The sequence below is a fragment of the Apostichopus japonicus genome, chromosome 10 (assembly GCF_037975245.1).
Source record: "Apostichopus japonicus isolate 1M-3 chromosome 10, ASM3797524v1, whole genome shotgun sequence".
Classification (NCBI taxonomy): Eukaryota; Metazoa; Echinodermata; class Holothuroidea; order Aspidochirotida; family Stichopodidae; genus Apostichopus; species Apostichopus japonicus.
The window spans coordinates 19,718,277-19,746,071 of record NC_092570.1 but is presented as its reverse complement, the minus strand read 5'-3'; the positions used below and the strand labels follow the sequence as shown (position 1 = coordinate 19,746,071).

General features: G+C 37.4%; 1 protein-coding gene across 1 annotated transcript in view; it reads right to left on the bottom strand.

Annotated features, from left to right (window-relative positions):
* The window catches only part of LOC139974685 (ATP-binding cassette sub-family C member 5-like), a 31,554-nt gene that overhangs the window by 2,024 nt on the left and 1,735 nt on the right, over positions 1–27,795 (bottom strand). The window contains exons 2-25 of the mRNA XM_071981956.1: positions 25,217–25,291; positions 22,145–22,480; positions 18,654–18,815; positions 18,145–18,292; positions 17,228–17,461; positions 16,494–16,670; positions 15,874–16,021; positions 15,147–15,295; positions 14,361–14,468; positions 13,141–13,473; positions 12,431–12,700; positions 9,789–9,992; positions 8,760–9,045; positions 7,603–7,787; positions 6,616–6,744; positions 6,236–6,365; positions 5,709–5,991; positions 5,032–5,218; positions 4,556–4,645; positions 3,887–4,076; positions 3,156–3,315; positions 2,402–2,480; positions 1,051–1,164; positions 539–703 (exon numbers count right to left, since the gene is read on the bottom strand). Coding sequence (XP_071838057.1) covers positions 539–703; positions 1,051–1,164; positions 2,402–2,480; positions 3,156–3,315; positions 3,887–4,076; positions 4,556–4,645; positions 5,032–5,218; positions 5,709–5,991; positions 6,236–6,365; positions 6,616–6,744; positions 7,603–7,787; positions 8,760–9,045; positions 9,789–9,992; positions 12,431–12,700; positions 13,141–13,473; positions 14,361–14,468; positions 15,147–15,295; positions 15,874–16,021; positions 16,494–16,670; positions 17,228–17,461; positions 18,145–18,292; positions 18,654–18,815; positions 22,145–22,404 — 4,191 coding nt within the window. The 5' untranslated portion in view covers positions 22,405–22,480; positions 25,217–25,291. The remainder of the gene's footprint in view (positions 1–538; positions 704–1,050; positions 1,165–2,401; positions 2,481–3,155; positions 3,316–3,886; positions 4,077–4,555; positions 4,646–5,031; positions 5,219–5,708; positions 5,992–6,235; positions 6,366–6,615; positions 6,745–7,602; positions 7,788–8,759; positions 9,046–9,788; positions 9,993–12,430; positions 12,701–13,140; positions 13,474–14,360; positions 14,469–15,146; positions 15,296–15,873; positions 16,022–16,493; positions 16,671–17,227; positions 17,462–18,144; positions 18,293–18,653; positions 18,816–22,144; positions 22,481–25,216; positions 25,292–27,795) is intronic.

Here is a 27,795-nt window from a genome sequence, read left to right as displayed (position 1 = left end):
CACCTGTGCTTGCTGCTGTGTATTATAGATTTTAATATTTTCCTTGTCCCTGTTTGACCCCTCCCTCCCCCTCCTTCCCTCACACTTCTTAGATTGCCCCCATACCATTAATGGTACACAGACATATTTCAATAGAAACATATAAAGTATGGTCTTGAAAAAATTTCCAGTAAATATGAAGACGGGTAATTCTCACCCCCAAGTAGTATAATTTTGTTGGTTCTTTTTGCAAAATCAACCCCTCCACCCCCCCCCCCCCAACCTCTCTCTATCTCTCTTAAGATTGTTGATGCTGGTACAAGTGCAGTTGAGAAAATCTCACTGTAAAATCCTACAAATCATCTAAGTAGACCAAATGCTCAATTAGGCTTGCCTTCTCCCCCCAAACACCCCTCACACCCCACTATGGACCCTGATATTTACATCATTATATTGGCCTTTATCAGTGACGCATCAGCATCAAGTATTGTACCACCCTCTCCCCACCCTCTCCCCCTCCCCAACTTATTCTGTTTATGAGCACAAGCATCATACTCACATTGCCGTCGTCCATAACAAGTACTTTGTCCGCGTCAAGGATAGTGTTGAGCCTATGTGCAATGATCAACATGGTGCAGTGAGTGAAGGCAGTACGGATGGTGTTTTGAATCAAGGAATCAGTCTTGGTATCAATGGCAGCAGTAGCTTCGTCAAGCATCAGAATCTGGAGAACATCAAGAATAAAATCATGTCAAATTTGAAAGCCAATAGCTGACTTAAGTTTTAATAACCTGCTGTAATTACTAAAAATCTCATTTCAGTAACAATGTGCTGTAATTATTACTTTTTTCATATTTTATTGTATAATTGATTACCATTTTCTTTTTTCAGAAACAGGCAACGAAATGAAACACAGCAAAGTTGAAAAATCGAATTATCAATTGGATTTAATTGGCATGTGGCAAGAATGCCGTGAGTAAACAGCTTTTCTTTTGAAGTGCAGAAGGACGTTTTATATATATATATATGCTATTTCATTTCACAGTAAAGAATCATTGGATATCTACTTACTTTACTATTCCTCAGCAGAGCCCTGGCCATACACAGCAGTTGCCTCTCGCCCACGGAGAAGTTATCACCACCTTCAGCTACCATGGCGTCTAACCTGTTGTCAATCCCAGAAATCTGAGAGGAACACAAAAAACATCTCGTTAATAAACCCCAAGAATATTTGTAACAAGGATAAAAAGTAAAACCAGTATCAGTGGATAACATAAGGTTTTACAAACTATATAATCATAGTTAAATGAGTCAAATTTCTTTATAAAGGAAAGGTTTACATGAAACCCTGTCGTAATCCTAATTGAATATGTCAATTTTCTCGGGTCAAAAAGGAAGGGAAAAAGACCCCTCAAATTTCTTCCCTAACAGTTCATCCCCTACATATGGAGAATATTAAAAGTGTATAACATTTACATTGCATTTTTAGGAGTTAGTAGTAATTAGACCAGGAGAGGAGGAGAAGAGGAGAGGGGTGAGAGGGGGAGGAGGAGTGAACCCACCCCTTTAATAATTCTATACCAACTGAAGTACAGTAAAGTTAATTGCAAACTAGTTTACACTTTTCTGGCTGATTTTAATATGCACCTAGCACATGACGAGAGCTAATTTGACTTTGCTATGCAAATTTTATGAACTTATTAGTACTTACATATATATGATTGAATCCCTTTCTTGCATTTACTTTTACGCACAAGCGATGCTTTCACCTCGTTCTCTAGTTATATCTTGTGGACTACTTTAATAATAACCCTATATTCAGGTGCTATTCTCACCCTATATATAGAGAGCACACAAACAGGTTAACAGCAGCTATTAAACACACAAACAAATGCTACATATACTCACCCTAGGTTTACCGCAGCTATTAAACATACACACACACATTTTATATACTTACCCTAGGTTTACCGCAGCTATTAAACACACACACATGCTATATATACTCACCCTAGGTTTACCGCAGCTATTAAACACACACACACACACATTTTATATACTTACCCTAGGTTTACCGCAGCTATTAAACACACACACATTTTATATATACTCACCCTAGGTTTACCGCAGCTATTAAACACACACACATGCTATATATACTCACCCTAGGTTTACCGCAGCTATTAAACACACACACACACACATTTTATATACTTACCCTAGGTTTACCGCAGCTATTAAACACACACACATTTTATATATACTCACCCTAGGTTTACCGCAGCTATTAAACACACACACATGCTATATATACTCACCCTAGGTTTACCGCAGCTATTAAACACACACACACACACATTTTATATACTTACCCTAGGTTTACCGCAGCTATTAAACACACACACACGCTATATATACTTACCCTAGGTTTCATAAATGACTGTTCCAATGCATCCCAGAGGGTTTTGTCGTCATGTTCCTGGAATGGATCCAAGTTATATCTGGCAGTAGAAAAGAATAAAGATATTTTTGTTAAGAATGGCTAAATGGAAAGTCAGCAAACTATATCTATACAATTATAATAAACAGACAATTGTAAGATACAGCCATACCAAAATTTGCAGCGGCTGTATTTCTAGAAGAATTTCTAGAACATTTGTCTGTCTTCTGTGTACCAGACATGTTTTACCAAAACTTATGTAGGCTACGATACAATCTGGGAGCCATTATTCTACATCTGCTAGTTGTCCATCTGCTCTTGGGGGAATGAAACAAGCCGCAAAATAATTGCTCAGCGTAGAGCTAAGAAATTTTCATGCAGCACCAATATATCTCCTTTGCAGGACACACCCAAAGCCAATGTTGACTAGAAAGAGGTAATGCTGTGGGGGGGGGCAGGGGAGGCGGAGGGGGGTTTGAAGAGGAGATTACATCGATGGAGGTATATTCCCTCTATTGCAGTCATGGCTATATATACCATTGTTTCTAAGCAAGTAATTGGGCATGAGAGGTTAGGATGCCATTCACTACCTGGGCAATTTAGATAGACATGTTCAGTATAGTTGCTCTAAAATTTGAATTTAAAAGCTTCTTTTTATCTATATTATTTTATAATACTAGTTGATACTTTCTTTACTCTAACGTGACCATGTTTATGTTTGCTTTTGTACTCTTACCTTACTGTACCATAGAAGAGCACAGGATCCTGAGGAATAATGGAGAGCCTTGACCTCAGGTCACGGAGTCCGATCTCACCGATCATGATGTCATCAATGATGATACCACCTCCGCAGGCTTCTACCAGCCTGAACAGACCAATACCCAAAGAGGATTTACCTGTAAGAAAAACAACCTCAATAATATGTAAATTCAAGTTGGTTAGCACCATGGTTGATCTCTAGCGTAACTTCAAGGCAAAGTAGGTGACCAAAACAGGACTAGCATTTTGTTTGATACAGGTTGCAGAAGCCTACAGTGGAATAACGACATTCCTTACCGGTTTTGAACCTCTCAAGATACCACCAGTGTTCATGCATAGCCTAGTTGGTTAGTGTGTATTAGCATATAACTTGGTTTATCTATCTAACTATATATATATCTATATACAAAATTATTAATTTTACCATCTTCATCAACACCAGCTAGATAGGAGAGAGTGTCAAAGTGCATGAATGTGTTAATTGTTGTCCTCAACTATACTTAGCAGTTATTAAGCTGATCAATGGTGCTCTAAATATTTACAAAGTTCGTTTAGCATGACAACAAAAATACCCAAATGTAGAAGTAAGGGACAGAGACTCCACTATGTACAAACACTGCTATACACCTCTGCATTTGTGCTTAACATTTCTTAATTAATGCCAAAGTAATTATTCCTCTGCTAGATTAAAAAGAAATTTGATTTTACCAGAGCCAGTCCTGCCAACAATACCGATCTTCTCCCTCGGTTGGATGGTGAGGTTGATTCCTTTAACGACGAGGGGAAGTCCTTCTCTGTATCGCATGGAGAAGTCTTTGAACTGGACTTTGCCCTGGTGGGGCCATCCCTTCTTTGGTACACGTCCCTTAATTCTTGGTGGGGCTTCTGAGACAAGTGTCTGTACACAGGAGAGGAACAAGTTATGAATAATCAGCTCACGTAAAGACTGATAATAGACAACATGGTAAAATCCAATTGAACTTTGAACCCAAACACTATAGTTGTATTCAAGCTAGGTTTTAGCTCAGCAATCTGCAACCCAAATAAAGGCTACGACCCACCCAAACTTGTGGGCATTGGCCCACAACCCATCGATGATCCCTTCCCCACCACCATGCAATTGTCGGCCCAAATTTATAATTACAATGCCACTGGAATATGGTTGCTAAATATGATGGTTTACTCTGCTTGCTTGCTACAAGTCTTGGCTTGAACAACAACAATCCCAGGACCACCATTATTGTGTTCAGTAATACAACAATTCATTCACAATTTCTGAAACGATCTTGCAGCCCATCAAAATTCCTTATGACCCACTTTTCACGTTGCAGACTGTCATTCTAGCTACTGCCTACTACTAAATTAATCTTGTCCTACCTTCATGTAACTCTGGATTCTCTCCACAGATGTGTAACGAGCTTCTGTTTCTGAGGCCATCAAAATCAAGATTTGCAACATTCCAGTGAACTGAAAGTAAAATAAATAGCCAACAGAATGAGCGACTGCTTCATTTAATGCTGAATGTTACGGATTTTCAGCACATCGTATGAAAAGAATTAGCTTTATACATCAAAACAATCGGTTGATCTTTGGATAAATTAATCTGGTAATACACTATTATGAGAGGACAGTACGTGGCTGTGATCCCTGCCTGTCAGTATGTCCAATATAACTTTATAAAGGTTCATAAACTTAAGCTAATTTGTTACTGTAGGAAATTTCCCCAAAATACTTTGTCATGTCATGCGAGGCTAGTTCATGGAAGCTGAACAATTCAAACCCTTGTTGCCTTTGAACTTAAAATATAAAAGCTTTATATCTTTTAATGATCATGAATCTGTAGGGAAACTCACTTGAATAGTGTAAGACAAAGCCAGACCAGCAGTTGAAGAATCAATGTTTCCATGACTCAAGACCACCATCAGAGTTGTAGCAAACTGAAGGGTGATGGCCAGCGCCTCTAGACGTACACCCGCCCAACGGGCAGATACACGGAAGATCATGTAAGGTAGAGAGTTGCCGTCCATCAATTCACGGAACCTGCCATGAACAAAGTTTTAAGAGGAAATATCATCACCACAAACAATTTTTTTTCTTTCATTTTTGAAATATGAGTCTGGACTTCTTCAGTTCAGTCATAAACTTAGTTCTTTGCACGATTCTGTTCAAGTTATAGTCCCATATCTTGGCAACAACAAAAAATTGCCCATATTTTTTTATGTTAATACCTCACTAATTGACAGTTAAATTTTTACTTAACTTGACAGTTTTGTAAGGAACGAAACATGTGATATGCTTTGAGCTGCAGTGTAACAGTATCAATGTTTTGAACAATACTTCAGCTATAGGGATCTCCAATCACATCTTAGCTATGTTGGCATATAACATTGCATGATTCTGAAGTGGCCATGTCAAACATGCACAATCAAGTTAATTAGCAAACATTTTTATCCCGCATCTAAGCGCATAACGGCACAAGCAAAATTTAAACATAGGTACCGGTTACAAGATAACTTCTGTTCTTTCTCACCTGAGGATGAAGTCATTCGTCTTTTCGTAGGCGTGGATGGTGGCCAGTCCAGAGACGGTGGCGGTGATGTGGGAGAACCAAGGAGAACGTGTGATGTTCTCGATTCTCTTCAAATCACGGATACCGCGACGGTAGTAACCGACGATGACCAGGAAGAGGATGAAGCAAGGAATGGCGATACCGAGGAGGATGGGGAAGACTGCGCAGACCACGATGATCGCAAAGAGTAAGACCAGAACATTCTGGATGGAGATCTCCAGGTTGAGAGGCAACAAGACATCAACTGCATGCACATAGACAAAATTTATATTGATATTTATTAAGGTCAACTTTAGCTCATCTGCACATTTTCCTTTTGGTCTGCATGCAATTTTATGCATCTATAGGTCACATTTGATATCCTAAAATCATTTTTTATATTTTTCATTTTTTATGTTTTGATCAAGCAGGTACCACTAGTTTCTTGTTCACTCATGTTTCTACTCAAAGAAGAGCTTGTCTGTTTTCTATTATTATCTGAAACCCACCTTCATCAAGATCCTTTGAGAATCTGTTGAGGACACGTCCAGTTGGTGTGGTGTCGAAGAAACTCATGGGACTGCGGAATACTTTGACAAAGACTGTGTCGTGCATATGGGAAGATGCACGAAGTGTGAGCTGCAAATAACAGGATATGACAGACATATAAAATAGCCTTTTAAATTATTTCTTCCAGTTTATCAAAAGTGATGATCAAAAAGTTCTCTTGTCAGACAATTACCACTTTTCAGTCACTTTTGTGAGACTGATGCCAAAGAATATAATTTCTCCATAATAATTCTGTTTTTTTTTTCAACTTTCTCCTGATTTAGCTGTGTGACAGCTGGCTTAACAAAAGATCAAGTCTTGAAAATCAAAATCGATTTACCTTCATGAAGACCGCGGATTTGATAGCACCGAAGATGATGATTAATCCTAACGAGCCACCGTAGATTCCCTCATAAAATGCCAACTGTGGGTTCTGCGAGATGTCCTCAGGGTCTGCACCGTCTGCTCCCTGTAAGAGTTAAACATAAGATTAGGAAAGAAAAGCTCCTTTGATGAAAGACGATATGTATAAAATTTAAAAAAACAGGAAAGATGACATTTATTCACCTTCAGTAAAGGAATCAATTAACTGGACATTGCTTATGACCTATGACCCTATAACCTCATGATATATGAGTGAAAACTGTGTGGTCATTCTGGTGAAATGTACGTACCCATAATAGAGCATATAAACTTACAGAGTTTGGAATAACAGGTGACTATTCCAACCATTTGTCAGGCACTCCTTTTTATAATGTGGGCACCATACTTAGATCTATGGCAACTTTCAAGTCATGATTGATGGATATCACGTATTGTGCATGGTGGTCGTTTTCAGCCTGTTATAGTTTGCCTTATCCTATAAAGTGGTATGACACTTAAATGGTATATCTGACAAATGCCTACAGTGGAATTACGACCTTCCTTACCGGTTTCGAACCTCTGGACATACAATCAGCCAGCGTCCATAGCCTAGTGGTTAGGGTGTCCCCATATAAAGCGGGAGGCCCGAGTTTGAATCACGGTGGAGGCTGGAAGTTTTTTCACTGTTCAACAATTTACCAACTCATTACATTTTCAATTATATATATCTATATATCTATATATATATATATATATATATATATATCTATATATATATATAGCGAGCAAGAGAGAGAGATAGATATGATAATTTATTTATTTTTAGAGATGTTCTGGCATTTTGGTAGGTACCTCCTCTTAAGGATCTGCCAGCTCAAATCTTTCAATATTTCCCGTATCCAAAACGGTTCATGATAATCACCGTCACGACTTTTATTACCAATAAATACAAAGAAATGCCTACCCCGGATCCTTGGCCGAGCCAATAACTAAGCCACCAGTTGTTGAAGGTCATCGTGAAGAACATGAGCAAGAAGAAGAAGAAGACAAGAAGAGCCATGGAGATGCCACCCATGGACCTTACGTAGGCCATGTAGGTCTCCAAGCCGACCGCTTCTGTACCACGAACTTCATCTTTGATCAGTTTGCCTGAAAATACAAACACAAAAATCATTTGAATAAAACAAGAAATTTCATGGTGGTGATCGACAAAGAAGTGGTCCCAATATCATTTTTATGACCATATAGTGAGCTGATTATGGCAAAGGTATAAAAGTCGCACACAGGCAAATTCATGAAAAAGGTATATCAATTTTGGAGGTCCTAATTGCATCATTGAAGGGAAAAAAGGGAAAAAATTCTCACTGTACAACATCGCAAACTACTGTATGTTTCATGTAGCTATGAACAAAATATGTCACAATGGAACAGGTTGAAAGTTAGAGACAAATGTAGGTTTTCTTATAAAATCTGGGACTTTTTTATCCATTAAAACTAGGAGTGTTCTTAATATATATCTAACATATTTGGTCTGAACAGGGGGGCGGGGCAGGAGATCTAATTACTTCTTTAGATATATGGTACAAGTTGAAAGTAAAAATTCTGTCCCAGTGAAGAGGAATAAAATGACAAAACACATGACTGCAGGCACATAATGTACAGCTTTCCAACAGCCTTTGCTTGCATCCAATGTTTTATCCAATGCAGTTCACAAAATGGACTCAAAAATTAATCTTCTGTTAACATGTCAGTGACCAACTGCTACACCTGACTTTTACACATCTGTATGTAAACCAAACTTGCAAATATCTGATCTCAATTGATGGTACGTTGAAGTAATATACCACTGCAGCCAATGCAATAGGAACCGCATGATTTGTGCATCCATGCATTTGTAAGCACTTTAAAAAACTTTTTTAAAAACTATATTTATGAGCAGTGTGCCTCTGACCACAAGATGAGATACGCCAAGCACAATTTACAATACATCAGCTCTATCGAAAAAGATACGCACACCAAAACGATCAGACAGATTCGAGGGCCACTACTGGAGAAATACGATCTGACCGAACGGAATATAAGCGCATTTTCTGATGTAAATAGTGTAGCATGAATACTTACCACCGTCAATCTGTACGTTGGGAACGATGTCACTGAGGACACTGGACGCCCGAGATCGGCCGCTCAGTTCGCTGAGAGCTCGTTCTTTCCTCTCATGCATTTCTTCTTCTTTCTCCTTGAGGGCGTTTCCCGCCTCTTCTAAATCTTCCTCTTCTTCCTTCTGGTTGTGGAACGTCCTGATGAGTCCGGCGTAGACGTTGTTATGCGACATCAGAGTATCGTGGTCTCCACTCTCTACGATACGTCCATCAGCCAAGGTCAAAATGACATCACAGTTTTTGAGGTACTGTATAGAACAGAGGAAATATAATCTGCAAGTTTAGGGCAACGATCAGAAATAATCTCAAATAATACTGAATGGACAGAGAAAAAGGCTGTTTTTCGATCCGTCACGAAAATTAACAGATGAAGTAGTTAGTTTTCTTGTTCTTCATTAAAGTAGGATGGAGGATTTACCACTGATCACCAACCCCCCCTCCCCCACATCCCTCCCCCACCTCCCTCCCCACCTCTCTCCCCCATCTCCCTCCCCCACCTCCTCCCCTCTCCCCACCTCCTCCTCCCTCCCCTTTCTCCCCTGTTGGACACTTTACTGACATGTAGAAATTGAGGCTCAAAGGTTAGGCTAGGTACATCCACAATGCAAGTGTGGTAGGTAATTATGGCCAACAGTACGCAGTTGACGTTGGTTTCTAAACATGTAGTAACAGACCTTGTCAAGCTTTTAGACATTTGTTGTGGGGGATACTTGCAGGATCTGTTGAAGCATACGTCTGATATTACAAGCTTTTAGACATTCTTTGTGGGGGATACTTGCAGGATCTGTTGAAGCATACCTCTGAAGCTTTTAGACATTCGTTGTGGGGGATACTTGCAGGATCTGTTGAAGCATACGTCTGATATTAGCTGGGAGAAAGTAACACTTTCAGAACAACATGCTGACGTAATCAAGGTAATTTTCTCTTCACAATGGTAGATGAAAAAACCAAGTTAAAAAATGCAGACCATGGCAATCAGCTGAATTCTCACCTGCAGTTGATGAGTCATAAACAGTACAGTCTTTCCTTTCAGGCCTTTCTGGATGTAGTTTTCAAAGATGTGTTTTCCGACATGGGCGTCTACGGCACTGAGGGGGTCATCCAGAAGATAAATGTCACGGTCCGAGTACAGTGCTCGAGCTAAACTGATACGTTGCTTCTGACCACCACTAAGATTGAGACCTCTCTCACCGATCTGATCGCAGAAGGAGAAATACGTATGAATACAAACAAAGTTTACTCGGAATCAAAACATATCAATTCCTTTCTTTCTGAAATGCACACTAAACATCCTTCAAAATAGCCCTCTTACTGACCAACGCGTATGACTCATCACCTTGACCGAAAATCCTGTGGCTCTGTGCGGACAAGTTGTTTGGACTATTCCATTCATCAGGGGGGTCTTAAACGGTGTTTCTATAATTATAGGATTGCATTAGATAAATTAATTGGTACTTACTTGCTTCAACATTTTATGATACTCCACGGTCATTTTCTTTGAAATAACATAAAGTTCAATAAAATATGACGTTTTGAAAGCGAAACTCGGCTGTGGCGATGTAGGTGAACACTGTGCTTTGCGTAGCTGTACCCTATTGCAGAGTACAGGATACACATATTACGTAACGGCGTGCCCACCGAAGAAAGCGAAACTTGTATTTTTCTTAGAAGACATTCGATTGGATTGTACTTGGTCCGATTGAAGATAGTGACCAATGAAAATGAATTTAACATCAATGTAAAGTTAAGAAAAAATCCTTTCCAAAACCGTTTGAACTAAATTTGTCAATGAACATTCAAGAGGATGGTTACGCAAACAAAGTACGGCTATCAAATGGTGATTTTCTTTAGTATTTACTGTGTGTTATCAATGAGGGCTTTGAGTTCGATATTTATTAACCTTGCATCGTAAATCACCGAAGTCCGGTGGAAGTTTGAGCTGTATTGTTAAGAAAATAACAGAACTTGAGAGACAACACATTTCTCTATTTAGTGCCGTTTGAACTAAATTTTTTCGGTATTAACTTTTCACGCCATGGCTGTAGGAAAATGGTCTATATGGTAAAGTCATAGGCCTAAAACTGCGGCGGTCGAATTCAGTTCGCATGCCGCACAAGGAATGGCGCTAAGGAATTGATATGTTGGCCAGTTCACAAAACTTTTTTCTTTGTTCTCTTTCATGCTGTGATATTTTTTCTTAAAAATTGTACTATTAACATCCATCCAGAAAAACTTAGAAATGGAGGGGTACGGATACTCCTTGGGGTAACAAACCGTTAGAAAGCAACAATTATTTACACATGTAAGAATACCATGTATAACTAACATACCTGACAATTTCTCAAATGGATCCATTAAACTATACTAATACAACCACTTTGTCAAGTTACGATCCAATTCTGACAATAATGCATCATTTTCAAAGACGAGGATGTCTTGATATGTTGGCCTCAGTTGATTTTTGCATATGGAAGTTTCCCTCCAACAACAAATTGGGTGAATCTCTGCAACTATGCAGCTGAAATTCCCACATTCATGGAGTGCCAAAAAAGCATTAAAAAAATGTAAGGTATGATTATATGGATATTAATTGCCATACAAATACATTCTTTTTTGTATGGTACAGATCATTAGTATACTTTCAGTGTTTCCTGAGAAACCATAGGCTATTTCATGCCATCCTACATGTTACCCTAACAGTGCTTTATATGGTTACATCTCTATGTTCCGACGTCTCTATGTTCCGACGTCTCTATGTTCCGACGTCTCTATGTTCCGACGTCTCTATGTTCCGACGTCTCTATGTTCCGACAAATTGTTTGGACTCTAATTTTTTTTGACCAAAATTTTTTTCGGACCCTTTTTTTGTGACCCATTTTTTTCCGGACCCTATTCTTTTTGGACCCAATATTTTCGGACCCAATTTTTTTCGGGCCCAATTTTTTGGACCCAATTTTTTGGACCACAATTTTTTTGGACCCAATTTTTTGAGGCCAAAATTTTTTCGGACCCAATTTTTTTTGGACCTAATTTTTGTGGACCCAATTTGTGGGGACCCATTTTTTCGGACTTAATTTTTTGGGACCCATTGTTTGGGGACCTAATTAGGGGTCAGGGAAAAAATTGGCCAGAAATCATGTTGGTGCAAAAGTTGGGTCCCAAAAAAATTTGGGTCCGAAAAATGTTGGTCCAAAATAGTTGGGGTCCCAAAAAACATTGGTCAGAAAAAAAATTTGGTCCGAAAACATGTTGGTAAAAATTTTGCACCAATAAATATGGGTCCAAAAAAATTTCCCAAAAATTGTGGTCCAAAAAAATGGGGTCCGAAAAAAAATTGGGTCACAAATGGGGTCCGACTAAAATTTGGTCAAAAAAAATTAGAGTCCAAACAATTTGTCGGAACATAGAGACGTCGGAACATAGAGACGTCGGAACATAGAGACGTCGGAACATAGAGACGTCGGAACATAGGGATGTCACCCTTTATATTAGTACATCATAATCCGGAAATGATGGCCTGTGGCCTTATATGGGCGGAATTATGGATTTCCATGTCCTTAATTGTATACACAAATGTTTGTCATCATTCAATGTGCCGATTAAATCACATTTGCAGTCCATGATGATACTCACTTCAGTTTGGTCACCGTACGGTAAAATAGCCAAATCTGGTCCGAGACAACAGTTGTAGATGGTACGTTTGTATTTCTTTTCATCGTACGGCTTTCCAAAGAGGATGTTCTCTTTCAGAGTAGCGTTGAACAGCCAAGCCTCCTGAGCAGCGTATGCAAATTTGCCAGTACTGACGCAATGTCCTTCGAGTGTGTGAAGCTGGCCGAGGATTGCCGCAATGAGAGAACTCTTGCCTGCTCCTACACCACCACAACATCCAGTCAATTTACCCTGTGAATCAAAGAAATATCAATGTGAAAATACCTATGATGTACACTCTTTGAGATTATGAAATTTCCTGCAAGCTACAATCCCTTCCCTTCCCCCATTGTCAAATGCATGTTTAAGCATCCCATGGCTGTTTAAACATGTGTCAATCTGCTGTTAAATGCAATTTTTAAGCATCTCATCATTAACAATGTGCAATGCCTTACTTCTGAGTCTCCCGATAAGACAGAGGTTTAAATACTGATCTTTACCCCAAATTTCTGACATCCTCCTGAGATCGAAACTTGAGAGTTTAAATACCCAATGATGTTTTGGTGATACCCTGAACTGTCAGGAGCAGGGACGTCACTAGAGGGGGGGGGGGTGTGGGTTAGGAGGAGTCTATTAATCTGACAAAACATTTGCTTTTATCCACATGCATCAAGAGATTTCTCTTTTCTCACCTTTTCCAATTTCAAGTTGATACCAAAGAGGACGGGAGCAACAAGCTCTTCGTCGTATGGGTTTTTCTTGTTGATGTCTGATCGACGGATGAAATCGTTGACTTCTTCGTTGTCGAGGCCGACCAGAGCTGCTGAGACGCCGGACACAATCACCTTCTTCTTGTCACTGTTCATGTCTCTGAGCTTGACCTGATCACGTTCGTCAACCACATCCTGATCATTCTCCTTCTCCAGTTTGTCCCATGCAAAGGTCCCTCCCTTGATGAGCACAGCAAATCTGTCATTATCTGGCAGTTTGTCTAATGGAGACATGTCTTCCATCACCAGGATACTCTACAAAAACGATAAGAGGACCAAATATACACACACACAAACAACACCCAATGCAGAAAATTAATTTAATAACTTCTTATATATTATCTGGCAAGATATCCCAAGTGTGCAAAAATCTTGTAAGAGTCTCAGTTCTTTGCAACAAAAACTGAAACGACACTTAATTAATCAGTATTACCCGTAACGAGGTTTCCCATTCTGTGACTTTAGATATTTTCTCCTTGTTCCGGTTGTGTTTTTATGCGTTCTCTTGTTTGTTTCATAGCCTTCTCATTTTTCTTTTTTTCACTAGCTTTGATAGACATTCTTGTTTTTATCTAGAGCTCATCATATGTGTAACTACACCAGTTTCTTATCATTTGGCCATGTACTAAAGCATCTATGCAAAAATAAAGTTGAATTGACTTGTTACTGTATATCGTGTATGCATTTTGTGCCGGACTCCTTTTTCACTTTTGGACTCTAGAAGATCCTGCTGTGAATAGCTGTGGGGCCGTCTAAATTGTAATTTGGTGAGTTGCAGTTTAATGACTAAGTATTATTAATAATGACTCCCCATAATACCTACTACCCATTAACCATCAATAAATCACAATAAAGTTATTACATGGTGCAAAGTTACATGCCAGCAGGAGCAATTGTTAGTGACTCTGTTATTCTCACTCACTTGCTTGAAAGCACATAAGGGACGATGTTGCCAGTACTAAAGTCTAAAACTTACATTGATAAACAGCAGATTTTGAAAAATTGTTGTAAAGAAATGACATAACAAACAAAATTTAAATATATATTGGTTAGCACAATTTCATATTCATTTGTAATGTATTAATGTCTACAGGAAAATTGTTATTAAACATCTGTTTGAAATAGGTTTAACAAAAATTTACCTTCAATCTCCTGAGGGCAACCTGGGACTCAGCGATGGCACGGATAGACCATGGGGTAGCACCCATGACGGCTCGGAGGGTGTTCAGAGTGGCCACGAGTGTGAAGGCCTACACCATGAGGGAAAGAATAATCATCAAAATGAAGATGAGATGAACAGTGATAAAGTAAGAAACAGTAACTTTTACATCCAATTGCTAAATTGCAAACAAAAATATCAACAAGAGAATCAGAAATGATGAAAAGTGCATGAAATAATGGATTTAAATTTGGCATTTTAGGGAACCACATTTTTTTTTTTTTTTTGCTACAATTTATATATATGAGTGATCCTTTTAAAGGGTTTTATTTATGGCAACTTGTATCCAATCTGAAAAATCAAATTTTCCTTGAGAATGTTTCATGCAATGCTTTGATTTGATTTTCAATATCTTAAGACAGGCCAATGTTACTCAGCATTATTCCTAAATATATAGTGAAACAAAACAAAAATTGTTAGTTTCATTTTTGCATGGAAGAATAATGTACTACTCCCTTATAAGTTTACTACTAATAAATTTACAACACAAATTTCCAGAATAAAAATAATTTTTTGAAGTCTTGGTTTGTTCGATTACAATTTATATTGTCAAGTCTTGAATGATCTTTCTTTGAGTTAATTTATACATATATTTTTGCAAATATCTTGCCATTAAGAAATTAACTCATATCAATGTGTATGCAAATGATAACAATATTCCTTGAAGTTGATTTTTACTACTTGAAAGTGTTTGGGAGAAGAACTTTACCTTGGTGGCAGTCAATTCGTTACCAAATGCCAAGTGGACCAGGATGGTGAAGACAGTGGCGATATTTGGGGTGATTGGTGTCAGGGAAATACTGAAACTCTGCATGTAGCCAGCCTTCTCCAAGTAGCCTCTCTCACGGGCGCGGATAGCTGGATAAAGAAATCGTTCACTTTCATGAATAAATATTATACGGAAAATGTAGTGTTTACATCATTACCGAAAAGTGATTACAGAAACAGGGCTATGATCGAGTAATGAATGTTTAAATAATCCAGGTATTTTTTAAATTTACAAATCAAATTTATTACTCCAAAGCAATGTTTCAATTTAGCAGTTGAGCATTATAAAATTAAGAATAATTAAAATGAAGGAAAAAAAGAATACCAAAAAGGAAAATTAAGGAACAATTTATTTGAAATCTTGGTATTTTCACATGTATAATGTATATTGTAGGTAGTTATATTTTCCATTTTTATTTATATGGAAAACAATTAGCAGACTACCACCATTACTAATTTTGGTTGTCGTGGGAACAAACACATTATGTTCACTCTCCATTCACCAACAAGAAAAGACATTTTTATCAGTATTTTTATCAGTATTTTTATCACTATCTGGTTAATTGAAGTAATTATTAAATGGAAGTAGGGATTATAATCTAAATATCTTTGACACACCCATCCCATCTCAAACTTCCCCCTCCCCCTAAAAGCATGCATCCTCTCACCTGAAACAGCTTTTGAAAATGGAACTTCCCAGGCGTACATCTTGATAAGCTTCACGTAGGTGAGTACCTCATTCATCTTCTGGACACGTTCATCAGTGACCTCGATGCAGAGTTCTCTCAGGTAAGTGGTGATTCTGCCAAAGATAGCCTGCGGGGGAAAAGTTACATTCACCAGTAATGAAGAAAAAGTATATTAGTTTTAGTGCCCAAAAAGTAAGATATATTTTGTAAATTAAACAAGCTTGCTTTTTCAGTCTTCGATCTTGAGCTGAGAGGGTTGTCTCACTGAACTTGGGAACCACTGAGTAAAGTCACGGCCACCAAAGTGCTTCAATTATATACTTGGAAGAAATTATACCTAGCTTAAACCACACACACAGTCCATACAAATACACCATTGACCATTGACTCTCTCAAACTTGAGAACGTCATGATCTGACATGCCAGATCATGAATTCAATTTTGACATATTCCTCTGATTTTCTTACTATATACATTCTGTGTTCCTCATGTATATTGTACAGTCGAAATGTTCATGAAAAATTAATTGATAGGAAAATTTAAATTTCTGCAGGGTTTCTCACTACTAGATGAGAGGAGAACTCAGAGATGATCCATACCTGAGTTGGCCAGAAGATGATGAAGGTTCCCAGTGTACCGAGTACGGCGGACCACCCCAGGATGAAGTACAGGACAATCAGGATCGCTATGATCAGTATAATTGCGGTAGCCAGATAATTACCAAAGATGGTGACGTCAAAGATACGCTGACTGTCGTTGGCACAGATGTTGACCACCTAGAAAATCGAGACGATCAACTTTAACTGCCAAAGTTTTCTTCTAGAATTTTATTTCAATCCTAATGGCATGTAGCTCTTAATCCTGCAAAGTTTTTTTGTAGTTTACAGGAGCCAAGATGTCAGACCATGGTGGAGAAGAATAAAGCATATTTATCCATGAGTGGTTAATGCCCCCCACCACCCCCCCACCCACCACTTCAAATGGATGATGTAAAGAATGAACTGTGTCCATCTAAGAGCTTACCTCATAAGATAAAGCTTCCACTTCCCACTCCCCACCCCTTCACTTCTCCTTCCCTCTGTCGGGTCACACCACTCTGCATCAAGTACTATCTATACTTCCTTTGTCTAGTATCTTTAAAGCCACGATGACACTTAATTGCTAAAACATCGTCTTGCACTAAATTGTCAAAAACAAAAATACCAGGGTTGATATGAGAGTAATAAATATTTGCAGTATTTACCAGAACAGCAAAATTTCTCATCACCGTTTACAAACTTCCTATAAAAGAGGGGGAAAAAATGTATCTGCATTCATGGAAGAATCAACCTACCTCACCGACGGATTTATCCTTGAGACTCCTGAGGCGGGCGACCTTCTGGAAGATGATGGAGAGGACCCCTACTCTGAGCCTCGTAGCCGTCCGACAAGAGGTGATGAAGAACATGAGACCGTTGGAAACCCGGAAGAGGTTCATGGCTAGAATGGACAGGGCAAGTCCAATTCCGTACACATCATCACGTTCACCGTCATCAATGTAGACCAGGATCTTCTGGGTGAGGTAAGCCTACAAGTGAGAGAAAAAAGAATGACAGAACTTATTTTGATAGACTATGGCCAACTGTTAAAGCTACTAGCTGAGAAATTGTGGCAATATGATGATGAAGATCTGAATTGAAGCTTTTATTTGCATGAATTTCATCACAGTTATTTTATATTTTATTTCACTATTTTGAACAATAAGGGTGTCAAACAACATTGGGGTCCATTGGGGAAGGGAAGAAGGAATCGATGATGCAACCCCAACATTGGTAATGAATTTACGTCTATTATTATTCGTTAGGTTCAAATTTGAAGACTCGCTTAAGTTTGTCTAATTTTACCAGGATCCTCCTTATTTGGTGATAAGCAGCTGGTATTACACATACTCCGCAAGCCTTGCACTAATAGAAAGCTCAATCTTATGTTAATCTTCCTTTGGGAAAGGAATTTACGGTGGCAAATAGGTGACCAACACCCCCCCCCCCACCCATGCAATCATAGATATGATTCAAACCTTAATTCTTTCAAATGTTTCCACTAATAGCACTTCATTAAACTCAGTCTGATTAACTTCTCTCATCAGAGCTAATTATATTGACATGATACCAGAGTTACGATCGTCTCTCACTGTTCGAAAACGAAAAGAATTTTCAAAGTAAACACATGCAAAACTAATAATGTGAAACAGCGAACAGAAAACAAGTTTACCGTGACAAAGAGCAGAGACATCGTAACCATAAACAATCCAGTGAACATGAACACTAGTCGAGTCCGTACAAATTTCAGACATATCTTCCCCAGAGATGCTTTCTCAATGCCTTTCTTATCAACTTCCTCTTGCCACATGGACTCAAACCTGCAGAGAACAACAAATTTGTGATCGATTGGGTTATGCTCCGTTCAAAATTAGGACAGTGAATGGAAAGATCCTGTCTCCATCCCACATGAGGCTAGTTGGTACTTTCGGCTATGGTTAACATTAGACCGCGAGAGCAGTGGTGAGCTACATGCCCCCTAAGCTATATGGGTATTGTAACTTTCGTTTAAGCATATTTCATACGTCATAAAATCTACTTAATGTGATCTCGCGGGGAAAAACAAACTGACTATTTCTCATGAAACATGGTGGCCTATACAAAGAGCTACATATTCATGAAAATAAGACAAAAGACTGTCAAAACCAGCAGCCACATGAAGATCCAGAATAGAGGGCATACCGTAAACCGTTATAGTATGACGTATCCCACTGGGAGTGGGGGAAGAGATCTTCTGGGTCCAGATTAGCCTTGTCGTGGTAGAAAATATCGTTGAGGAAGCGCAGGGACAGAAAATTGAAAAGACCATGGTAGTCCAGAGGTGAAAACTTTTGCTTCTTTTTGCTGGAAAAGAACAAGATGAAAAATGAAGTTCAAGTTTCTTCAGCTTTACAAAATAATTTAATATGATAACAAATGAATGTAATTTACCCACCCAGTTTGGTACAATCAATTTTTAATCCTTATTTTTCCCAAATTGTTAATAACTGACTTTAAATTGCTGTACAGTCTGACATTGAAGACGACTACAGATAGAGCTGACTGAACAACCATCTTTATTTCTATTCCTTAAAGGGTGGGAAGAGTCGCGCAAAAAGAAACTTCTAACGCCGGTAATCTGACCTAGTTTTGAACGAGGTGTAACAGAAGTGTTAGACACCACCATCGATCCCAGAAAATACATACACAGCTTGCTACCATCAGTAATTAGACACTAGTGTACAGTCAGTACATACAGCTGCGGTCAATACCCACAGCACAGTGTAAAAACGATACAGCGATGGACATCTCAGGTCCAGCTAAAGATAACAAGGTATCATGTTTCATTACTGTCTGCATTTTGTAGCAACACAAACAAAACGTCACTTGCAAGCAACAGAAAGTTAACTTTTCAGATGGCCACGGGCGGTTTGGGGCGAGTCTTTAATGCCTTTAAGGTGGTATTATAGTCTTCCCCAGAGTTACAAATTATAACATCTGCAATAGTTTTCATATTTAACAGTTGTATTATTTCCACACATAACTAAATATTTCAAGGTGATTAAGAAAGGTTTTTATCTTATTTGGAAATGATTGTACACTTCAGTTGTGTCACTTAAACACTGCAGCTTTATTAATGAAAATACTTATTTCCTTTATTTTTTCTTAGATTTCTTTAAATTTTACTCATTTTTGGGATAATCTTTTGTCTTTTAATTAATATCTGTTATTCAGTGTGCAAAAATGATTCACATTGCACCCCTCCTGATGCTTGACATCAGACATACACACACTTATATGAGCATCTACGTACCATGTAATTATACCAATTTATTTGTATGGAACCTTCTTATCTCCCAGTAGTTGTAAAACTATTACCTAATTTTAGCTCTTAAAAATATGATACCATTTCAAGAGCATCAATTAAGTGATCCACTTCAGTTTATGGGCATCGTATTGCTATTATTTTAATATTTCCATCCCAATCATTGTTTCGATCTAACTCCCCAATACCAGGTAAGTGTATTGAACACAACTTAGTTGTATGCACAAGATAAACTGTTTAAAGGTTAAGTACGAAGAGTTACCGTTGATAAATTATTAAGTAAATTGAGAGACAAAAGGGTGTTTTTTTTTGGAAGTCATTGCAATTAATAGTGTAGGAAACAGTAGCTTAGGGTCAGTCTGTTCATCAACCAGAGAACTCATTTTATCTGCTACCAGTTATCTTTTGCAATCCAAATCAGATAATTTCTTGTGTAATTAAGCAGAGCTCGTGCAATGATGTTTAATCCGAGTACTGGGTTGGGCAAAGGTCGCAATCAGATTTACTCTGAAAAAGGGAAGGACATAGTTGACACAATGACTCTCTTCTAGACCAAGTCCAAACATTTCGATGATGTCACATATATGTGGTTTACCAACAGAATGTCTGATTTCTCACCTAAGGAACATTAAACTGGCCTACAGGCTTTCCTGTATAAACTTCCAGACCCTCTTAACATTACATTGCATATCACACAGTTTAGAATAAAACATAAAACTTGGCAAATCTCAATGGGGAAAAAAAAACACATATCTAATATAGAAAATACCTTTAATAATGTGATTAACTCCTGAGAATAACATAAAGAATGTTACTCTAAGATCAGCAGAAAATTGTGTTGAACAGCAACTTTTCACTTTTAAAAAGAGGGGAAAATTCTGTTTGTCAAACTGCTTATCTAATGCAAAACGCCTGTGTGTAGGTAACAAACATGTAAAAGTATGTGAAAGTTTGATAGAGGGCATGATGTTTCAATCCCTACAGCCCTTAATCCTCTTATCTCTTTTCCCTTTCATCTTACACTCTTCTTTGTTGTTATATTTTGGCTCTATTCATTGCTCATTTGTCCAATTTTAATGTCCGTCTGTCTGTCTGTGCCTCTTAGCTTGTATTAGATTCAGTTGGAGAAGATCCTGCTAGGATCGAAATGTCAGGCTACCTAACATTTTACACATTTCCACTTTCATAAGTAATTATAGGAGTATACTTGCTGAACAATTAGATTATGAGCTAAGCTTTTGTGATCATTATATTTAGCTAACAACCTTTCTATAAATAAACATATAATTATTATTGTCTTATTGAATGTGATTTCCTAAAGCGAGCACTGATGAGTAATCAATCACCTTTTCTAACTCTTAAAGTGTTCCTTTGTTTTCTCCATATCATTATATTTTATCTTTATTGTTTTATTCTTTATTGTTTTATTGTGTTAGCATGTTAGCTTCAATTGAAGATATTATTTTAGTGCGGCCATGCAGGGTTTGATAAATACATTAACACAGCACCGCATGGGCTATATTTAGAAGATCACTGCTAAAATCACTATCATTTCTGTCAAACAATTTCTGTATATTGTCTTTAAAAATGTGTTTTTTTACAATTTCATCATTATTTTGTTCCCTTTTATTCACAGTTGAAATCAATTTCAATTAGTGATATCATCAATTGAAATTAGTATGTATCATCAATTCAAACTGATGATATTTTTCTCTTTATGAGAACGAAATGAATTCTGGTTTATTAAATGACATTCACAGAGAAATTAAGTCTTTATCTTTTAACCCAGCCAATAGGAATAACATTGATAGAAAATTTTGATTAACAAATTTGTTTACTTAATATTAGTTTGGAAATTTCAAAATCATACTTTGGGAACCACATTAAGTGATTTTAATTTCAACTGATATAAAATAAATTAATCACCTGTAAATTTTTATAAATGCCCATAACATATTTGCAAGTTATATTAGTGGGATTTGATGCTAATTGAGATATTCTGCTCTCCAAAACCTATTTGTGTCTGTCAATAACTTGTAACTTCCCGATTAGATTACTTTAATTTGTCTTTGCAGTCTGTGCCACAATCACTCATCGGTCGTCTCCAGCGCATACCAAAAAAAACAGCAGCCACCTGATTACAAGTGCTAAAGGGTATGACCACATCACCCAAATGCCTAAGAATCTTCATTGGTTTCTAATTGCTGAAAGGTTTATTCATACTTGAATCTCATATCACTTTCCCCCTCCACCTCAACCCCCCCCCCCCCCTCCTTCCCAAAATCAACAAGTTTCAGAATACTACACAGATGTGGTCTGCATTTTTTCCTCACAGTTGCTACAACAATCATTACAGAATAGGACCAACCTTGGGTGTGATCTGTATGGTAGCAGGGTCTTGAGAGCCCCAGTCTTGGCATATTTCATCCCATGCAGATGCTCTTGTTTGTATTCCCTGTATTGGTCATTAGGGGAGAGTAGGATATCCTCATCCAGGACCACCTCAGCTAGGCCATGACCAGGGGCTGGGCGTGGGGGTCTCGCCTTCTTGGAGGTGTTGTTATTATTCTTGTTGGGGTTCCTCTTGCTCGTGGATGGACCACTGGAGTTCCCATCTTGAGGGGGCATGGTGGCCACTCTAAAATGGGTGGGGGGTTGTCCTGGTCAGAGTGTTGACGTAACAGGGATGTGTGCCTATAATCGCCTACAGGAACGAACAACATAATTAAAAGACATTTAGATGAGTAGAACATAAATGTTTGTAATATTATGACAGTTGGCTAATAATCCCACTCATGACTATCCATGGGAGGGCAAACCTATGAAAAGTTTAATAGAATTTTCTACTAAATCATAAGTTTTATATTCAAGTTTTCATAGCTTTGCCCTCTATAGATATATAGTAACAGTAAAAGTGACATGTTTAGATTTGTTATGATAATATTAAACATGCATCCCAACACAAATCAGCCTGACTGTTATAACTGCAATCAAAAGGCCTGGCTGGCCAGCTGCAAAAATTAAAACTGTCGAAAAGTTCATTGGAAAAAGTGTTTAAACATGTTGTTCTGCAGCCCTGCATGATAGACATTTATGGATTTCATCATTTTTTAAGTTACAGTTTAGTCAAGTTCACTAAAGGCAGACATTTTGCTTAAAAACTGGATGTAGCAAATGACATTGTCCTCTCTAGAGGGGACAAAGTGTGTGAGGTCTCGAGAGTAATTTTTTGGAGAGGAGACAAGTGCTGCAGGGGTGCAGTACATCAAAATAATGCATGATTCACACCTTCAAAGCACCCTTAGATCATAAGAACAGCTGTAACAAAATATGGTAGAAATTCAAATAATGGTCACCTTCTGCAAGCACCTCACTGCCACACTATCAGAGAATTATTAGCTGCACTGAGACAGAATTTTTTCTAATTTAAGACTTCCCCAAGCAACATCTGTAAAATATTTAAAGTCGTCATTAAGCTCAAGGAATAAAGCTGCAGGTTAACTCTTGAAAAGGGGTGGGGGGGCAATTATTAATTATTTGTTTAGACTTATAATAACCTAAACCTGAACAAGAGTCATAAATAAAAACCATGTCAGTTAATAATTGCTAAATGACTTCCTCAATTCCTAATATCCTCTTTGAGTACCACTTACTGTCATAAAGAGCATTATCCAAGAACTGTAAATGTCAAGTCAAGAAGCCAGAAATGGCTGAGCTATAGACCGTCTCTCAATGCACATATATCAATAAAGTGCATGTGTAGCTTTGTGTGACTACAGGGAAATAGTTTAAATGCTGAAACTGTGCTAATAACTACACATTTTAAGTCATAGTATCATATTTAAACTGCACGGTATCAAATCTCTCTCCATCCTCCAACCTCTGCTTCTAACCCTATACCCTTCCCTCTTCTATTCTCCGATGTCCAGAAGGCTGGTACCATTACTAACCTCTCGCCTGCAACCCTACTTTTGCATGAATAATTCCACAAAACACAATCTGCAGTTATGATTAGGTAATATTGATTAGGTAATATTGAAGGTAATTGAAGGTAATTGAAGGTAATATTGAAACAGATTAGGTAATATTGAAGGTAATTGAAGGTAATTGAAGGTAATATTGAAACAGATTAGGTAATATTGAAGGTAATTGAAGGTAATTGAAGGTAATATTGAAACAGATTAGGTAATATTGATGGAGAAACAAAACAAAACCCACTCTCCTATTGCTGCTTAGATCGATACAGAGGCATAGTACTGTTGAATTAAAAGTAGAAACTCTCTTTATGTGATTACAGGCCACGTAACTCATGTACTGCATTTTCGTATCTCATTAACATAATTCAAAAAGAAACACTCCTTATGCAGTTGAGGGCGAAGCCTCTCCTCTTTATTTCTTCCCATTCTCTGCTTAAAACGGCTGAATCTGGATTTACGAGCAGCCGATCAATGCTTACCTCTCTCTAGTCTACTTAAATATAACTGTATTTTCCTCTAAACTACTTATAGGTTACCATTTAATTAGTAGGTTAGTGCATAAATAGTGCATAAGTGGACTGAAGACAGGTTAGAGATGAGCAAAGTAAATGATTAATTACTAATTAAGAATGAATTATTGCAAATCCTTTTTTCGCATTTCAACGCAGCACATTGCATCTCGTCAAACTATGTTACTCAAAATATTGCAATAGAGACTATTCTTAAATTTATAAATATTTGCCAAATTAATAGCAAGAATATCAACTTATAACTGACAATGATTTGATTTTCTCAAATTTCAATTTGTACATGCATTTCTATATTTAAATGAAAAACATGAAAAAGCACAGTTTTCAACTTCTGCTCCATTTGAAATGTAACATTACTATAAAATGTTGCTGATTAAGTACCCTTAATTGGGGTAGGATTTTAGTATTTAACAACATCAACCCACCTCAGCTGATTTAATTAATTAAAGAATTTGTAGGGGAAAGAAAAGATTACAGCTTTAACTTGTTATAGTTGTACTTAAAAATTTGCTGTTAAATTAAAACTGTTTATATTGTTTTTTAACACAACAGGGCTGAATATGTAATATTTATGACATACATGTATCGTCACACAGCTATATGTAACAACAAGTTTATGTCATATATCCAACACCAGTGAAACAATGAATGAAACTATATATCTTCACAAATATCTGCTGAAATTAATACTTCAATAGGAATCACATAATCTACAAGGTTTCAATCCGAATCAGACAAATATGAGTATCAGATATCATTTTTTAAACATAATTTCATTTTGAAGATTCCGATATGATTAATTGACATTAGAGAATTGGCACTAACAAACCAAACGATGAAAAACAATTCAAGAGTCAAAATAAAATAAAATTCTGCTTTTTGCTTTTTTTTTATAATTTGATAAATTTGATAGAAAAACTGAAAGAAACTTACTCAAAACCGACAAGAGACTCGGCAAGATCCAGAAAAAGCAATACCTTTAGCAACAAACCAAGGCAATATCCGCTCCTGGAAGAGAAAAAGCACAACTGATGTTAATCTGAGCCTGATAATGCTTATAAATAGGGTACCGACGGTCTAGATAAAATATGCTATTGAGTAACCACTCTGTGTTAATTGGTAACCTAACTTGGGCAGGCTGAGGGCATCGAAGTCTGTTCAGTAAACAAAATAAACCTACAGAGACGTTGATGACGACGACGATACACAGAGTCAGCGCTATGATGATGTTAATGACAACGAGAGCGTCGATCTCCAAGGGCTGAGGCAGTCGATAGCTACGATAACCTTTATACAGAGTTAGAAACTGCTGTATTAACACTACAAAGGTTACTTAATCACTGAACATAAACACACACACAGCCAGCCACTCGTGGGTGTTTCAATTAGTATGCAGCAGTTATTGCATTGTTTTAAATTTTCGGAGGACATCGTAGTACATGTATGTGCGATGTGGTTTATTTACATTCTAGCCTGCATATAAAATGTAGATTTAAGCTAAATGAGGATTATGTTATAAAGTAACAGTGATAATATCATATTCATGCCTGGATTAGAAGATTGGTAATTAATAACTGAAAAAAAAGTAGATTGTTTGGCAAAGACTTGCATGTAATAACAAATGCACATCAAAGAGAAAAACTATTGTGTAAAAAGAACAAAACAATATCATCTTTATTTTGGTGAATATTTTTTCATTGTCTTTACTACGTGGGGTGTAATATGACATCAATAAGATACTACAGGGGTTAATTCAAGGGGTGATTTGTCAAGAAGCCTTCTTTTTTGCGCCCTGTGAATGCATGCCCTTCAGTTTGGCCCGATCAGCAAAAATAAGCAATCTGAAGCAAATTTACGATACTGGCAGACACATTTGGGAAATATTTTGTGGTAAATAAATTTATATTCATGCATTTTTTAAATTATCCTCTAATATTTTTGGGAGGGCAATAAAGTGTTAAATTAATATTAAAACAACTAATCATACAATCTTGACAATTTCTTTGCATTGATCTACTTAACAGAGTAAAACTAAAAACAGAAAAATAACACATGGCAAAAATTAACTTAGATAAGAATTTGGCCCTTTCATAAATTCAGGTTATGAAATTGAAACTAATTGTTACTTTAAGTGTCAGGGGTGACACAATTGCAAACTACAGCTTTGCATGAGCTATTCAAAGTACTTTAAAAGCATGCACACAAAAGCAGCAATGCATCTTTTCAATAATAAAAGCAGCATTTTGCGTCCTTTTCTACAATTTTTCTCAACCTCACTGATTCCACTATGCCATAACAACATACATAACTAGCTTATCTATTTAAATCTTCATATGGTGGCATAAAAGTTGAAAAATTTGCAACTTTCACTTTGTTTTTCTCCAAGATATTTTCCGTTGGTAACCCAATAAACCTCGCCCATAATATGAATATTTAAACACTACGAACGTCATTGACAGATACGTAATATAACACCACGCTTGATTTGTGTACAGTCTATATGGTAGTTGTACCAAAGAGTTCCACAACAACTCCCTGGTTGTACCAATGCAAAGTCTTGAATCTATTTTTAGCAACGGCTCATAATTAAACCTGGATCTCTGATTGATTGAATTCAAACTAGTGGGTTTGGGGGAACTGTATGCGATTAAGTTTAAAAGTGGAATTTGTCGTCGACACTTTTCTCATTATCTGTAACTATCCTTAATTACTGCCAATTAACGTTGTTGGCAGGGGAAAACTTGGCTAATATCTTAGTTTGCTGTTTTGTGATTGATATGTGTAAAAAACTTGATGGACATGTCAAAAAAGTAGAAAACGGCAACCAAACGCAAAATGCTACTTTAAGACATATCTCCATTATTTCCTACCAAATATGTTTTTCCCCTAGGTGCCCCCCCCCCCCATTGCCTTGGATGGTGCCACAACTGTCTCATGGTGGGTTATAAAAGCATGAAATTCACTGATCATATCAAATTTGCTATGCTAGACTTGTCCTCTTTCTATATAAGCAGCCTCCCAACATTGTATGCCCTAATTATAACCTTTCACCCAGTTACCTTAAGGATAATATGACAGTAAATGGATAGCCCATGCAACTCCGAGTCATTAAATTGCCAAGGTAGAGGTAATTGAGCTATTTGTCTTACTGGTTGAATTACCGCACAACGGAAATCCCAATCCTATACACTATTACTATTACAGTAAATTTCTTAGTAATGTTTCTTTTACAGGGATCAAGGAACTCATTTATTATGAACCATGATGAATTTAAAATAAACAATTTTGCTATTTCATAAATAAATACGATGGACAATGACGGTCACGGATCAAGGGTAGAGGGGGGCGGGGGTGGGATTGAGGGGAGGTGTTGTTATTATGTATACAGTACTAATTTGCTATTAATTTACAGTACTGATAGCTAGATATCTCCTCAAGAGAGCTTTATATAAGTTCCCACACAGCATTGTTGCCTTCATTAACCTTTCACCCAGATACCTACTTCTTTATTT